Raw genomic sequence first — 16,250 nt, 5'->3', positions numbered from 1 at the left:
AATTTCATGAGACTAGACTGGAACTTCAGGTTAGCTGAAGTGATTCAAGTCACAAATGAAATTAAATAACCATGTTTTTACACACATTTATCAACATGTCAACACATAGGGTACAGTATACAGAGACTGCAATAGTGCACAGAAAAGTGTTAAACACGGGGCACCAATAAAGCACTTCAGAGCTTCAGCTCAACTAAACCTCCACAGAATAGATGTCAATCATTTCACATTGTATGGTACGAGCGAAACACCTCCTTCTATTTCTATAAAGCCACATTACCCAAAACATCAAACATGGTGTGACATTAAATACAGTATCTCTCTCTAGTTGTCCTTCAACAATAATCTAATCAAAGAAAGTACATTTCTAACAGCTAGATTCATGTCATGTCATGCAAAAAACTACACAATAACATGCTATTTCTCATTTGTAACAATACAGAACCTGTCATAGTATGTAATGTGTGCAGCTCACATACTAAACAGTGTCCTGGTATTACGACAGATACTGTAATAAGGTCAAATACCCACAGTGTTAAATATAGTAATACAGTAATAAATAGGTTAATCATCAAAATAATAATAATATTCTAATTCAAATTCCTACAGTTTGTTAGGAAAGGCCTGCTTCCTCACCTTATTGTCACTTCAGAAGGCTTGGACACAGTTCATGACCTCAGACGGGTCAAAAGCAACACAATTTTTCTCATTCGATGCATTGTGTATTTCAGATAGTGTGTCCATACATGACTAGTAGGCTAATGTGTAGATTTTTTGTCTTTGTGTGGCTGTTTACACTCCACCATGCCAAAGCTTGAGGAACAATCAAATGCGTGAGAATTTTATTCAGAAACGGAGGTGGTAGGAAAGGTTAGACTTATTGTCATTCTCGATAGCGTCATATTGCTGGTGCTTGTAAACAAGCTGGAATGTCTTTTATTTTGAAGCTCACAATGATTTGATAAAGGTCCCATGCATCACTGGAAATCAGGGCAAGCAGGCAACAGTGGGTTTTAATTATGTTATTAGCTAGTTAATTGTGCAAGTTGTGTAACCGACTGTAAATGCCTCATGCCAACCCAATCAAGATCACTGTCATTTGAGAATCACAGTCACTACTGAGTACAAGCCAAACAAGGACAAAGAGTTAACAGACAAGGGGAAGAGACTCCTACATCTTATTTTATTCTATGATTATTTGGTCACCATATTGATTGCATTCACTTAAAAACCCATAAAGCATTCTCCCATAAAACATAAACATGAATTATACCAGAATCCACTGAAAACTAAAACTTGTCTATGTACAAAAATATCCCTCTGAATCTTAAAGCAACTCTGGCACAGTCTTGAGCTTGAACCAGACACAGTGAAATCAGTCATCACAAACAATTTCTAACTGGAAATTATTTTGCCTAACAAATACCTTTCTGCATTTATAAAAGTGTTATTTAGTTCTGTAGATATGCATACTCGTGTAGTACTATAAACATACAAATACAGTGAAAGAGCTGAGAAAGGAGCTGGAAATTTAAGGGTTAAAAATCACAGACATTTACAACACTTGAATCTGATCCGTAAAGGGCTAGGTAGTTAAAATATAGCTGACTGAATGAATTTTGTTGGGTTTTTTTTTTTGCTTTGACATCACTCAACCCATGCTACAAAATGAACTGTATCTGTTAAACAAAGTTAATTGTAAGCTGAGGACACACAAGCGTGCAGGACATGGTAATAGAGCAGTAAGCAGGACTGAAGCAGAGTGTATTAAGAATAAGGCTAAGCAAGCATTTACCATGGCATTTGGGGTAACTTTTATCTGCTACCATTATTTCTCTAAATAAACCATTCTCTCCATCATCAGTGTGACTCAATGAGTGCAAAATATCGTTAATTTAAAGAGGAAAAATAAGGCAAAGCATTTGTCAATAAGCTAATCCAGTGGTTCTCGACTTTGTGCCATCATGACCCAAGAGTCTGCAGGTTTTCATTCCAACCAAACTCTACAGTAGCTGATTTCACTGATTAGTTTCTCATCTCTGTTTGAAAGTGTGCAAATCAATCAACTGACATTAGCTTGTTTAGCGTTTGGTTGGAATAGAGAGGTGACATTCCAGCCATTTGGTGTGTAGTCCAAAATCCCTATGGAAAATATGAATGGGATTTGCAAGAAACACTAAAAATAAAGTTTATGCTACACAGAGGCTTACTGGCTATAGGCCTACATTTTGTTCAATTAAATAAAAATACATTAATATCATTTGTGAATTTTCATCATTCTATTACTTGTAATATTGATTTTTGCTAGCGAAATGCTAATCGATTTTGGAAAGGGAAGCACAACAGTCAGAGCCTGTAGCTCGCAACAACTAGAAAACACAACAACTGGAATAAAACTAGCTAACTAGTTAACTAAAGAGAACAAGGCAACTAGAACTAAAAACTATAATAACTATTCAATGCGATATGAAAATCGTAATAATTTGATTGTACAACATAGTCAGGAAGAGGTAAAGGAAGTTGCTCATGACTTCCTTGCGCTGTTGTAGTCTGCTTTCCCTGATGATTAGCATTTCGTTAGCATAACCTGATATTAAAACTAGCTAAAAGATCAAAATTCACAAAGCTGATGCTACTGGATGTATTTTAACCCCAAGAACAAAATATCATATATCCCGTGGGTATGCGTTTTTTTTTTTTCTTTTCCGAAAAGTCCATTCATATTTTCCATAGGGTTTTTGGACTACACACCAAATGGCAGAGATGCTAAGCTATGGCATAAAAAATGCCTTTGGCATGCAAAATGAAAACTTCCGCTAACGGCCTAGACAAAAACCTGCAGACACTTGGGTTCCAAAGGCACAAGGTTGCCACAGAGCTAACCAATCAATCAACTGAACTGCAATGATGACCTGCAAGATTGTGCAGAGCAAGAGCAAAGACAGTCTTTGTTTTCAACTTTGTATATCCAACCATCTTATTGCCTTTCCCTCTGGCTCACTATCACTGATGTGTGTAGTGTGTAGGTGAAAATTTTACTGTGTGATGCCGTCCACTAAACAGGGGAACGCGACAAGCAGACGCCGGGACAGCGACGGCATGGAGCCACATGTGTGTATGGGGTGGCACTGGATGGACAATGGCAATCCCAGAGTTCTCAGGGTCACTGTGAGGTCACTTCCTGTGTAGTCCTCAGGCCTTGATGAGGCTGGGGACAACCAGAACTACTATGGCTGCCATGGCAACCGCCGCCAACAGGTTCCAGCCTTCAGTGTCACTCTCCTGAGAAAGAGGGTATAGTTATGTTAGTAGGGTTGCATGGGGCTGCATGGGGTTACATTTCACACACACACACACACACACACACACACACACACACACAAACACACACACACAGCTCCACAGCTCAGGAATTTTGACACTTTTATTGACCCTACACAGGTTTCAGACACTAGAACTGTGTCATTTCATCACGGCATTTCTGTGTGTGTGTGTGTGTGTGTGTGTGTGTGGGTGTGCGTGGGTGTGTGTGTGTGATTTTAGCTGTGATGTCATCTTGGAACTCGCCCAGTAAGCGTGAACTTTGATAATGCTGACAGCCTCCCAGCCACACTCAAACACACAGTCACCACACAGGCCTCATGACTGAGTCACCAAAATGGAGGCCTCACACACTCATCAACCTCACACACTCGTCAGCCTCACTCACATCAACCTCACACACACCACCACTTGGCAAACACTTGAATAGGCTGCCCAAATCTCCCAAACCAAAGATCTTTAACATAGCTCTGTGTTTAGCTAAACAGCTGTCAGCTACACTCAGCTGGGGTTGTGAGGAAGTCGGTATGATATGTTCCACTCAGAAGTCTGAAATTCCCAGCTGGTAGGTGGTAATTACAACCTCCATGCATTCCAGTGGTCCAGCTCGGAAAAACCAGAGGAGAAACATGGAGATTTAATTTGCCCAACGTAAAATACTGTTCCCCATGCAACAGCTAAGTCACTGATATTTGGCAACGATAGCTATCTAGAACGTTAACAGAGAACATTAGTGCAACTTTATATTTTCAATTTACAGTTCTTAGTAGAAAGAATCCAGCACACTGTTCTTGCAATGTATCACCATTTAATACTTTGTATTAAGTCGCAAGAACAGTGTGCAGGATTCTTTCTACTAAGAACTGTTAACCTTCATCTGAGGCACCTGCACAAAGACAGTTTTTGGAGGTGCAAATATATATATCTTTATAAGTAAATTTATATGTTTAACCATTGACCACACAGGTATTTTGATAGATTTAAGGTCATGCAATGCTGAAAATTGAACTTAAAGGGTAACTTCGGCATTTTTCAACCTGGACCCTATTTTCCCAACTTTTTGTGTCTAAGTAACTAATGGGGACAACAATTTTTGAAATTGGTCCAGTATTGAGCAAGATCGCATCAGCCGGCAGCCGCGAAACGAGCTGCAATGTAATCCGACGGGGCAAATGTGAACCGTCAATGTACGTCCACTAAAAGTGCTTGTTTTTGCCACTGGCAGGCTCAGATTGTTATTATAAGTGTCTGACAACATTATGGAAAGGACCTACAGAGAAATGAAATGTTTTTCTTTACCTTTCGCTTGATCTGGTCTGTGTGTAACTTCCTGCAACAACTCAACTCTCGCGAGACTTGAGCGAGACTTGGTTACACACAGACCGGATCAAGTCAGTCAGTCAAGTTGTCAGACACTTATAATAAAAATCTGAGCCTGTCAGTGGCAAAAACAAGCACTTTTAGTGGACGTACATTGACGGTTCACATTTGCCCCGTCGGATTACATTGCAGCTCGTTTCACGGCTGCTGGCTGAAGCGATCTCACTCAATACTGGACCAATTTCAAAAATTGTTGTCCCCTTTAGTCACTTAGACACAAAAAGATGGGGAAATAGGGTCCAGGTTGAAAAATACCGAAGTTACCCTTTAAGTGCATTTTGATGATTATACCCTGCTAGAAAATCTATGGAGCTTTTTTCCTATCTTTAATCAAGAGCGTGGTCTTTCAATTTGAGAGCATGATTTATTGATTTCACGTTCAGATTTTGTAATGCTTTCCCTCAAACCCTGCCCTCGCACTCAAATAGCTCCTGCTTGCACTTAGATTTGCTCTGCTTCTGCTCAAACTGTATGCTTGCACTCAGATATAATGTTGCTTGCACACAGATTTCCTGCGCTCCAGCTTCAGCCCTTCTCCTCGCACTCAGGCTGCTTCTGTGCGCTCGTGAAACGTCTCGGATTTCTGCTCTGCTCTCCGATTTTTTGTGCAACAACCCTGTCAAAATTCCCCAACCAATAGAATGCCAGGTGTAGTGTTGACCAATGAAATGATCCCTGCCTCGTTGCGGGTGCGTTCGCTTTACTTCTTAGAGCGTCCCGTACGGGCGGTTACTGTTTAACCGGGTTCATCCACTCCCGCCCTCCGGGGCTTTATTAAATACGACTTTTGGAATAAAAGGACAGTTAATGTATATACCAGTGCCCGTACTTTTTCGTTTACTATAATAGCTACATAAAATAGTAGCCGTATAGCACACCGGCCTCCCGTCGGTGTGCTAGAGGGGAAAACGACGTCACCTTCATGACTCAGGAGCGGGAGTCTCGCGGATCACTGGCCAACATGGACCGCCAAAGTCAAGGACCTCAAGTAAGTTTTTTATTTTAATGGTGCTATTACTTCCTTCAAATTGAATTGGTTAAGTCATATTTGCGGCACAAGAATACATCCATGATAATATGCTTGGCTTTCAAGTGTTGTACGTTATGGGAACATTGTTGCTAGGCAACTAACAACAAAATGGACGCCGCCGTGTTTCTTTTTTTCCTGTATTTTAGTGTTTAGGAATGGGAAAAGTACCAACAGCAAAAGTAACCAGCTAACACATTAAGACAGTAGAAAACAAAAGTAAATTCAATGAGCAACTACATTTTAAAAACGCAATTGGTGTGTTGTGTATATATCCTTCTCTTCAAATGATGTTTACCGTTGCTGTGTCAAAGTCTGCTCTATCAGAAAGGTTTCACATATTGGAAATACGGTAAACACGTCCCCACTTGCAGGTATCATATTCATATCTGTAACATATCTACAATTAAATCAGTTACATTGCAGACATTAAGCAATAGTTTTCCAGTTGAACAACGAGGGGTCTGTTACTGTTAAAGCTGAGGAAATCCTTAAATTGTGTCACAGATATTATTCTAATTTATTCCAATCTCAGTTAATGCTACAGCGTGATTACTGGAGATTGAGATACACATTTAGCTACTCATAATTTCTCTGGGTTTGACTGGGTTTATAAGCATTAATTAATGGCTTCATTAATTTTTAATAAATCATTTACTAATGCTTTGAAAATCATTTAGAAGTCATTAATAGGCAATGTAACTGATTTAATTGTAGATATGTTACAGATATGAATATGATACCTGCAAGTGGGGACGTGTTTATCGTATTTCCAATATGTGAAACCTTTCTGATAGAGCAGACTTTGACACAGCAACGGTAAACATCATTTGAAGAGAAGGATATATACACAACACACCAATTGCGTTTTTAAAATGTAGTTGCTCATTGAATTTACTTTTGTTTTCTACTGTCTTAATGTGTTAGCTGGTTACTTTTGCTGTTGGTACTTTTCCCATTCCTAAACACTAAAATACAGGAAAAAAAGAAACACGGCGGCGTACATTTTGTTGTTAGTTGCCTAGCAACAATGTTCCCATAACGTACAACACTTGAAAGCCAAGCATATTATCATGGATGTATTCTTGTGCCGCAAATATGACTTAACCAATTCAATTTGAAGGAAGTAATAGCACCATTAAAATAAAAAACTTACTTGAGGTCCTTGACTTTGGCGGTCCATATTGGCCAGTGATCCGCAAGACTCCCGCTCCTGAGTCATGAAGGTGACGTCGTTTTCTCCTCTAGCACACCGACGGGAGGCCGGTGTGCTATACGGCTACTATTTTATGTAGCTATTATAGTAAACGAAAAAGTACGGGCGCTGGTATATACATTAACTGTCCTTTTATTCCAAAAGTCGTATTTAATAAAGCCCCGGAGGGCGGGAGTGGATGAACCCGGTTAAACAGTAACCGCCCGTACGGGACGCTCTAAGAAGTAAAGCGAACGCACCCGCAACGAGACAGGGATCATTTCATTGGTCAACACTACACCTGGCATTCTATTGGTTGGGGAATTTTGACAGGGTTGTTGCACAAAAAATCGGAGAGCAGAGCAGAAATCCGAGAGCAGAGCAGAAATCCGAGAGCAGATGTTTCACGAGCACACAGAAGCAGCCTGAGTGCGAGGAGAAGGGCTGAAGCTGGAGCGCAGGAAATCTGTGTGCAAGCAACATTATATCTGAGTGCAAGCATACAGTTTGAGCAGAAGCAGAGCAAATCTAAGTGCAAGCAGGAGCTATTTGAGTGCGAGGGCAGGGTTTGAGGGAAAGCATTGCAAAATCTGAACGTGAAATCAATAAATCATGCTCTCAAATTGAAAGACCACGCTCTTGATTAAAGATAGGAAAAAAGCTCCATAAAAATCCAGCTAGCTGGTAGTTGGTCACCAGCTTGACCAGCTCATGACCAGCTTGACCAGCTCATAGGTTCCCAGATGGTCGTAGCTGGTTTTTACAGCAGGGTAAACATTTTTAAAATAATGCTAGGTAGTGCCGCCGTGTCTGCATCTTGGAATTCTGATTTGTACGGCTGTTCATTTGCATTTAGGAAGTGAGAATTTCTGACTTTCAGAAATCTCTGGAAAGCAGCATGAGTCTCAAGCCTCATCAGGCATGAGACTCACCCCAGTTGGCTGCATTTGGGCGAGGGAGTGAGTCAATCCAAGGCCAAGTTCTTTAAGTGTCTGGCTGGGTTGCAGACTGACTACTGCTCTGCCTCTGGACCCTGACAGCGGTGTTGAAATCAGAACTGGGTCATCCATCCTGGCACAAGCCACAATCTCTGCACAATCCCAATGGAGATATTAATGGAGCCACACGTCACTGTCTTCCCCTGGACTAAGTGTAATGGACACTTGAATAAAAGCAGCCTTTGAGAACATATATGGGAAACAGACAAGCCAGTGTGAGAGTGTTTTGTTCTTCTTTTTTTCTTTTTTTCTCATGGCTATCAAATCACAAGTGAAGAGGTTGTTTAGCACTTACTTCCAAGTCTTTATCATAGAGGCATGATTAAGCCATTCTTCACAGTGGAGTCACACTGTGTATGATGATGTATTTGGAAACTACTGTGAGTCTATGACTTATTTCACTGTCCGCCTCAATTAGCTTACAAGTTGTGTGGAGGAAAAAGCTGATGGCTTTAGGCAAAAAAGTCAAATTATTATTATTATTGGGGGGTTTTTCTGGTCAAATATTTCTGCAACTCACCGCTACCATTTTGTTTCCACCCCATTTGGTGCCAGCGTCGCTGAGGTGGGACATTTTCCTTGCAGTTTAAATGTTTGCTGTTGTTTGCGGTTTTGTTGAAGAGCATTCGTGTGAGATGTGTGATGGTGACATCGTTCTTGGCAAGAAATATTACACTGGCATAACATATCTAACACAAACGGTATTGGAGACATGATTTTCTTCTTCAATTCATGTATCAGGGTTCCCACCGTGGCCCTGATGTGAAATTCCATTACTTTTCCATGACTTTCCATGACAAAGTCGGAGCACTTCCATGATCTAAAAAGTTCTTCCTTCCTGATTTATTAATGTTGTTTTTCTAAAGGGGTGAACAGTCTGGTTTCCATCTAATGAAATGAACGTGTGAAATGAGTTGGAAAATACATTCTGCTATATTCTTTGTAAAATTCCCTGATATTCCCCGACTTCCCCAGAGAATGTATCACATCTCCTGACTTTCCCAATCTGGAATACACCTCTCCAAATTCCATGATATTCCAGATATTCCATGATCAGTGGGAACCCTGATTTAGTCTGTAAATCCCGTATGCAGAGACGACTACATTCAGGGAATTCGTTTGGATACAACTTCATTATTCAGCCACTCTTGGACACTATAAGAAGCAGAGTGTCTGGTACAGAAGGAAGGTCGTGGCCATACCTGGTCCCTTCTAGGATGCCAGCTCCTCCCACCAGCACCAAATCAAGGCCACTATTACAATCATTCCTATGAAGGGGATGGAGAGAACAGGGGGCTCAGACGGAGGAGTGCAGTTCTGGGGAGAAGACAAAAGGAGTGTAGGGGGATGGAGAGAGGAGGGTGGTAAGAGAAAACAAAATAATAAAATAATAATAATAATTAGAGAACGTGTGAGAGAGAAAAGCAGGCATGGAGCAACCAAAAACAAACGATTCAGTATGAGGGATGCAGAAAAAACAGATAGAGAAATAGAAAGATTGATAGAGATAGGTAGACAGGCAGGTTGAGCATCAAAAACCATCAAATTTGTAGAGAATTTGATATAGTCCATTGTGTTAGTTTCATGTGCAACGAAGATGATGGTGATTAGATTACAACAGAACATGACAATGAAGGGAAGGGAAGAAACAGAAAGAGCAAGCAATTAGAGAACGACATCAAAGATGGTTAAAGACAAGATGGAGAGCTTTCATAGGAGTTTATCACTGCTCCAGATCCATAGTAAAAGTCTCCATCTTGTCATTTAAAGATCTCTGCCTACACTTTGAAGTGCTGCCTTTCCAATCGATAGCGTCCCGCACAGAGGGAACCCTGGCCGTTGTCGGCAGCACTGCAGTGTTGGTTCCAGGTTGTGGGTTTTGGGTTTAGCCACAAGGTAAATTACAACTATGGAGGACAAGGACGTAAGTGAATGACATGATAGTGAGGCTGGGCAAGCAGAACCCAATCCAAACCCTTACATTTGGATCGGTCTGCCTTTGAGGAGATGTTGAATACACGATACATTATCAGCCAAATAGGTGGACCCTGCATGTCAGTATGCATCACTATGTTTCTTATGTTTTTAGGTTGACAATTTGGAGTAAAGCTCTGATTCAGCACTTCCTGTTGCAATGGCCTCAGCTAGGAAGAGGAAGCAGTAATTTGAGAAGAAACAGAACAGACAGATGACTGCTGGACGAAAACAAACTGCCCTGTAGCAACACATGTTGGGAAGAAGCCAAGCTCAGAACAGCTCACAGAAAACGCTTAGTAACCGGCTACATCAGCAGAGCTGCAGTTGTCACAACCAGTAAGCAAGGAGACCAATGAGACATCCAGAGAGTATTTTGACCAAGCTGTTATTGACCCACATGCACACAGTACAAACAGACAGACTTCATGGTGGAAAGAAAAATGGATTTGTAGTATATCGTCATTCAAGAAGCGGTTTATTAGTAGTATATCATGGGGGAATAGGCGTGTGTATATTGCTTTGCACTTACCTTGAAGTTTTTAATTCCTTCATACCCCCACCCCACCTTGCCATTGTTGACTCCTAGGTTGTACATTCCAAAGATTTTACCCCTAAGCCCTACTTCCTACTTTGGCACCTGTACAGTTACCTGATACCCAGCATACTCAACATGCCAACTTGACCAATTCTGGAGTATATTAACATAGCACACCCTCTGGTGGCCATATTGGAGGTCTTCATCACTATCACTACAAGTGATGAGGACCTCCAATATGGTTGCCAGAGGCTGATTTGCCCAGTAACTAACATTACATGGGCAGTAATTTAGTAGGTAATAGTTGAATGTTAATGTTAACATTAGTTGCTTTGCTATATTAGCTTGGTGGTTATTAGCTAGCTAACGAAGCCTAACACGAATTGTTTGTTCACATTAAGTGAGCTGACTTTTCTCAAGCTACACTGCAGAGTGCTTTGGAGTCAGGCTAAAGGAGCTAGCACTAAAGACAAGACAGTTTACTCTTTCATAGTAGCATACATTTGGAAACAAATCTACTTTAGCAGACCATTCACTTTTACTTGTAGTGTTACTTAACAGACCAACACCCACATCTCGACTATCTTTTTCAGATATCTCTCTTTTTATTTGCAAGCAGTTAATTCTCCAATGGACCTCTTTGATGCCACCAGTCCTGGATGCTGAGAGGTTTGTGACACAGCTGCAAGCCTCTATATCCCTGCAAAGGGGTCATGGTCTTCCATTCTTCAAAATTTCAGGCACAATAAAATCTGCCCTGGTGATTTGCTACCCCCTACAGGTGATTAGGATGAACAACAATGGCCACAAACACTTTTTGGTAAAAATTAAAATGGCTGAGGGTATTAAGCTCTCATCAGCTTCTGTACATCTCAGGTGCAAAGAAGTTTGAACTTACAAAGTTACCATGTCATGTAAACTTGGGTAACGCCCTTTTTACAGGTCCCCTTGCAGTGATGGAAATCAGCCCTATGGATCAGAACCTCACTGAATCTGGAGAAGAAGGTGGAGCAAGGACCTGCTGCTGGACTGGAATGCAGGACTACCCTGCTCTTCCAAGCACTTGAGCCCATGGCCTTTGACCTCTCACCTGTGACTTCCTGCCAACCAGCTTCTCTAGCTCCGCCTTGCAGCACTGCAGTTCCTGTTCAAGCGCCTCCCTCTCTTGCTGGCTACTGTCATACAGCTCCTGCAGCTCCGCCAGCTCTCCCTTCAACCCCTCACACTGACAGAAAGAAAGAAAGAAAGAAAGAAAGAAAGAAAGAAAGAAAGAAAGAAAGAAAGAAAGAAAGACTTATTCAGCAAATGTAAAAAAAAAAAAAAATGTACGCTTCTCGCGAGTGCAAAAACATTTTTTGCAATATTATGGAAATTTTATCCAATTTCACTGCTTCTATTCGAATGATATATCAAGTAAGAGAAGCTTATTCGATATATCATAATTCACAAAAAATACTTGGATGGAAACCCAGCTACTGACTATTTGGTGATTTTCAGCTCTGCACCATCTCATTTTCGTGTTCTGTTGAAGTTGCTGTTCTGCTACCTCTCTCTGTACTTGCTGGGCCTTCTCTTCTGCTTGTCTGAGCTGGACCTTCAGGGAGCTGAGCTCGGAGCTGGTGCCATCGTTGGAGATGTTCTCCTGGATGGAGGCATCAGCCGGCTGCGTGCCCTGGTGTTCAGGCTGGGACTGGGACAGGGTTATGTAACCATCAGCCTTCACTGGTTCTTCCTCAACCAGCTGTCCTTCCTGCTCTGCTTCCCCTTCCACTCTCAAGGCCAGGTACACATCATCGCAGCTGTTACCCAAAGGGACACATTAGATAACAAGTAATGTATAGAATAGGTAATTAGTTAGACTTTGTCTGTGTGTGTGCATGCTTTGTATTCTTGTTCTGGTGTTGTTATAACCCGCAGTGCAGCACTTAACTCATTGCTGATTCGCTCTCAGCATCATTTATTCAGAGAACGGGACTGGGACAGAACAGCCCAGTCCAGCCATAACTCAAAGTGAGTATTATTTGACTCAGCTTTGCCTCAAGGTTCAGTAGCAACATTTAAAACAGCTTAAAATGTTTAAGCAATGGCAGCTTTGCAAAGTAATTAAGGTTAAAAGCATTGGGGGACTGTACAAACAAAGTTGTGAAACAGGAGAATGTCTAAAGAGAGTGAAGTTTAAATTCTGGATGCATCATTATGTTAACACTGCATTTATCTTATTATATTATCCAACTACATGCAAACTGCCCACACACAAATGTATATTTTTTTAGCCATCAATATATCATTGTCAAATTAACTGTGATGTCTTGGTACAATTACTGCAAATAAATGATTCCATGGAGACGATTGGTGGCCTCTATCTCACACCAGTGGTATTGTTTCCCATAAACCCTGTTGCTTCCTGTTGGTACTTTTGGTCAAAGGGATTCTCTCTGTCTTTACTGAAGAGAATAAACAACCTTCACTCCTTCCACCATCTGCCATTGCCAGAAACTGACAGTGTTAGCACCATTTGCACTGGAAGAACAGCGCCCTCTTCCTGTTTTGTGCTGTAAAGCAATACAGCGAATTTCTCGTCAAATGTGACACAATGTGGCACACAATGTAAACCACTGTGTGGAGGCTGACAATCTTCTCAGCATTGGTCTTGTTTGTTTACAGTAATTACACTCAAAATTAATGTGGTAATGATTTATTGATGTAAAAATACTACACATAGCACCTTTAAATGGAAAAACGAAAAGAGATAGAAGCGCACTATGTGATGATGCCTCACATGCATTTTTTCAATTCAATTTTCAGCAAAAGATAACTTACATAACATTGTGATTCAACTTAAAATCTGGAAGTTGATGGGAAGACAAATTACTGTGATGAGTGTGGAAAGAAATGTCTATTGTGGGGTTGAATGGGGAATTTCTTTCCGGCATCAGTCTGACATCTGACTCCTGAAGTCTAGTGTCTGTGTGTGTGGGTATGCCAGGTATGAAATAAGGTTCTTTCATACAGCCAACCTTCCCACACTCTTCTGGAGTAAACATAGAAGCCTTAGAGTGCAAGTTCAAGACTTGCCATTATCTCAGGGTTGTGAAGGGAAGATATCAGTCTGCAACCTTTGTTTAACCACTCACCCAACTTGCTGCTGCTGTAGCTGCAGTAGTTTGCAGCTCAACTCTTTGTTGTCATTCGTCAGCGACTGACACTCATCTGCCAGCGAACGGCACTCCTCCTTCAACTGGCTCATATCACCTGCCCACCCACACACACACACACACACACACACACTATGTTGTTAACAGGCAATCAACAGGTTTGTAGTATACAGTGATTCACCCTGTCTTTAACCTCCAAACCAACTACAGAAAACGACCCCAAAACACTTAGCTAAAGTTACAGGGACTGGAATCAGATTTGTTTTGACTCACCCTCTGCCAAAATCTCTTACCTGGCGGGATGACAGGTTACCAAAACTCTGTCCAATAAACAAAACTGTGCAATAAATTAGATAGCTGTTAGTCCATGTGACTTTTGTTTACAAGCCCTGGTTTGCTTGTAACTGGGCAGTGTGAACCCAAACAAACCAAATACAAAAATGCAACAAATGAAGCTTTTCAACTATGGTTCAGACCAAAGAAAACCAACTGTGGATGTGATCGCAGCCTAAGTCTAAGAGTGAGGTACCGTTATCCATCACATCTTTCTGCTGCTCGCACTCACTCTCATTTGCTTATGGGCACAGCGATTAATCTCATTATGCCGCTGAGCTCCACATACAAAATAGGCCAGTTGTTTTTCAACTTAATTAGCATTACATTCACATAGATGAGGGGCTGTGCTGTTACAAATGAGAACATAGAGACTGAGAGTCCTATGTGCCTGTTTTTTTCTGAACGTAGACTTTTCAATAACTTATTGTCTTTCAGAGTAAGTCATCGTAACATGAGCAAAGACCGATCTCATCCCAGTTTTGCTCTTTAGACTGTGTTGCTCGTCAGGCTGGGAATTAAACCACTCCATCAGCCTTAGGGAGTCTGGCCTACCTCTCTTCTCTCCTAGGGTAGTTGAGTAATGAGGGCAAAGCCTGAACCCAGAAGACCTATCACTCCCCATGAGGTAAGTATGCCCCAACCAATGATTTCTCATCGTAATTATACACCAAGCACTTTTAAATGGACATGTATTCTACGGAGATGGAAGGTCCTCACTGCTTGGGAATCAAAGAGAATACAAACAGTTCTAGCAGTTAGCTCAGCTGTGATCACGTTCTACCAAAAACAGTATTATATTACTCCCTCCATGCATGACTTTGCATATAACAACCAGGCAGGGACTTTAAATAGTAATTCGGTCCTTTCACAACAGTCAAACTGTGATTTAATGCGTTTTGGCATGTTGTCTCTGAGGTGTACATGGAAACAGGGGGGGCAATTTCAGACCTGGCAACCCCGCAGCTACAAAATGAGTCCCCAATCTCTCATATATACCAATTTACACTCTCCTGCTAAGAAGCCTGAGTTGCCAACTGGTCCCATTTGACAAACTGTACAAGGTATAGAGTTTCTGCCAGGGCCGTAGACAGGAACACCTCAGTCGAGTCTAAGTCAATTCCCTAATCAGGTCCAAAGTGGGTCGAAACAAATCAAGTCTGATTCAAGACCAAGACTGAAATAAGCAATAAACAGTGTACATGTCTTTCTAGAGTTTCTTAAGGATCAACAGAGATGGAGATCTATCTGCAGGAGCTTTGTACTAACCCTTCAACATCTAAGTAATCAATGCAGAAGAGCCATTACATACTATACACAGGTGCAATCCCTTAAAGTGTTGCTGGGGAGAAAATAAATGAAGGTCAACCAGGTGGAGGAAAACACATCTTTGAATTTTTTTAGGTATTCAATTCAGTTCAAATCATTACTATCCCACTTGGGGAAATTCGGTTTGCAAAACAGCACAACCAAAAAAGACACATCAGAGTTGGAAATGCATCATTCCATAGAGAGTAAATAAGTGCAAAAAGAGCAAAGAGTAAGTGTTAAAATAGCAAGAGTCTTCATTACTTCCAAGGCTACCACACCATGCAACCATGCAAAAAGAGAAGACAGATTCATTAAAACTTCTGTAGAAAAAGGGTCATCATAATAAAACATTAAAAGAATTAATTTTCCTCAGAAAGAAGAGACATTGCACTTTTTTTTTAATGGTGTCTACATTAGATTCAAAACGCAATTTGCTGTCTGGAACAGTACCAAGATATTTGTAGTTTTCCACCAGCTCCAACCTATCAGTTAGAAAATCCACTATCCAGCCAATGATGTTAAAATGAGGTTTAAAATGACGGAGAGGCTTCTGTGCCAGGAGGTGTGGCTGGATACCATTAAATGCAGAGGAAAAATGGATGAATAAAAGCCTAGCAGCAGCCTCAGGGCCCTGAAGATGCATTAACAGCAAGTTAAGCACGGTTAGGGCGACGTCCTCCACACCCCTGCCAGCCCTGTATGCAAATTACAGAGGATCCAGTAATTCCTCCACTTGCCCTAAGACTTCCTCCCTGATTAGCTTTTCAAATGATTTCATGAGTAAGGATGGAAGAGCCGCTGGCCTGAGGTCATTTAACACCCTGGGAGTTTTACTCTCAGCTACAGGGACAATAGTGGAGTGTTTCCATATCTGTTTCCATATCTTCCATACCTGCAGCTGAGGAGATTGCATAAAGATAGAATGAAAGTCGATGTTCTCAGGTGGGAAAAAGTCAAGACAGGCAGGAAAAAGTTGAGTCAAACATCCAATAGTGGCTGAAACCAATGTCAAAATAGC

The 16,250-nt window shown here is 41.2% G+C and overlaps 1 protein-coding gene across 1 annotated transcript; it reads right to left on the bottom strand.

Annotated features, from left to right (window-relative positions):
* Positions 1-2,433: 2,433 nt before the first annotated feature.
* LOC139921313 (uncharacterized) lies at positions 2,434-13,680 on the bottom strand. Its single transcript, XM_071911508.2, has 5 exons — positions 13,568-13,680; positions 11,980-12,232; positions 11,524-11,658; positions 9,124-9,238; positions 2,434-3,282 (listed from the first exon to the last, which is right to left on the bottom strand). Exons 1-4 carry the CDS (start codon positions 13,678-13,680, stop codon positions 9,134-9,136), a joined length of 606 nt encoding a protein of 201 aa, XP_071767609.2. The 3' UTR covers positions 2,434-3,282; positions 9,124-9,133.
* Between the last annotated feature and the right edge of the window lie 2,570 nt (positions 13,681-16,250).

This window comes from Centroberyx gerrardi, chromosome 24, assembly GCF_048128805.1.
Source record: "Centroberyx gerrardi isolate f3 chromosome 24, fCenGer3.hap1.cur.20231027, whole genome shotgun sequence".
Classification (NCBI taxonomy): domain Eukaryota; kingdom Metazoa; phylum Chordata; class Actinopteri; order Beryciformes; family Berycidae; genus Centroberyx; species Centroberyx gerrardi.
This window is presented reverse-complemented; position numbering and strand designations above follow the sequence as displayed.

What these genes read in the sequence shown, in the direction of transcription:
- LOC139921313 (XM_071911508.2), bottom strand. Translation starts at nt 13,680, where the DNA reads ATGAGCCAGTTGAAGGAGGAGTGCCGTTCGCTGGCAGATGAGTGTCAG. An exon ending in CTACAGCAGCAGCAAGTTGG is followed by an intron (nt 12,233 to 13,567) that starts GTGAGTGGTTAA and finishes TTTGGGTAACAG; the next exon opens with CTGCGATGATGTGTACCTGG. An exon ending in CCCAGCAAGTACAGAGAGAG is followed by an intron (nt 11,659 to 11,979) that starts GTAGCAGAACAG and finishes TCTTTCTGTCAG; the next exon opens with TGTGAGGGGTTGAAGGGAGA.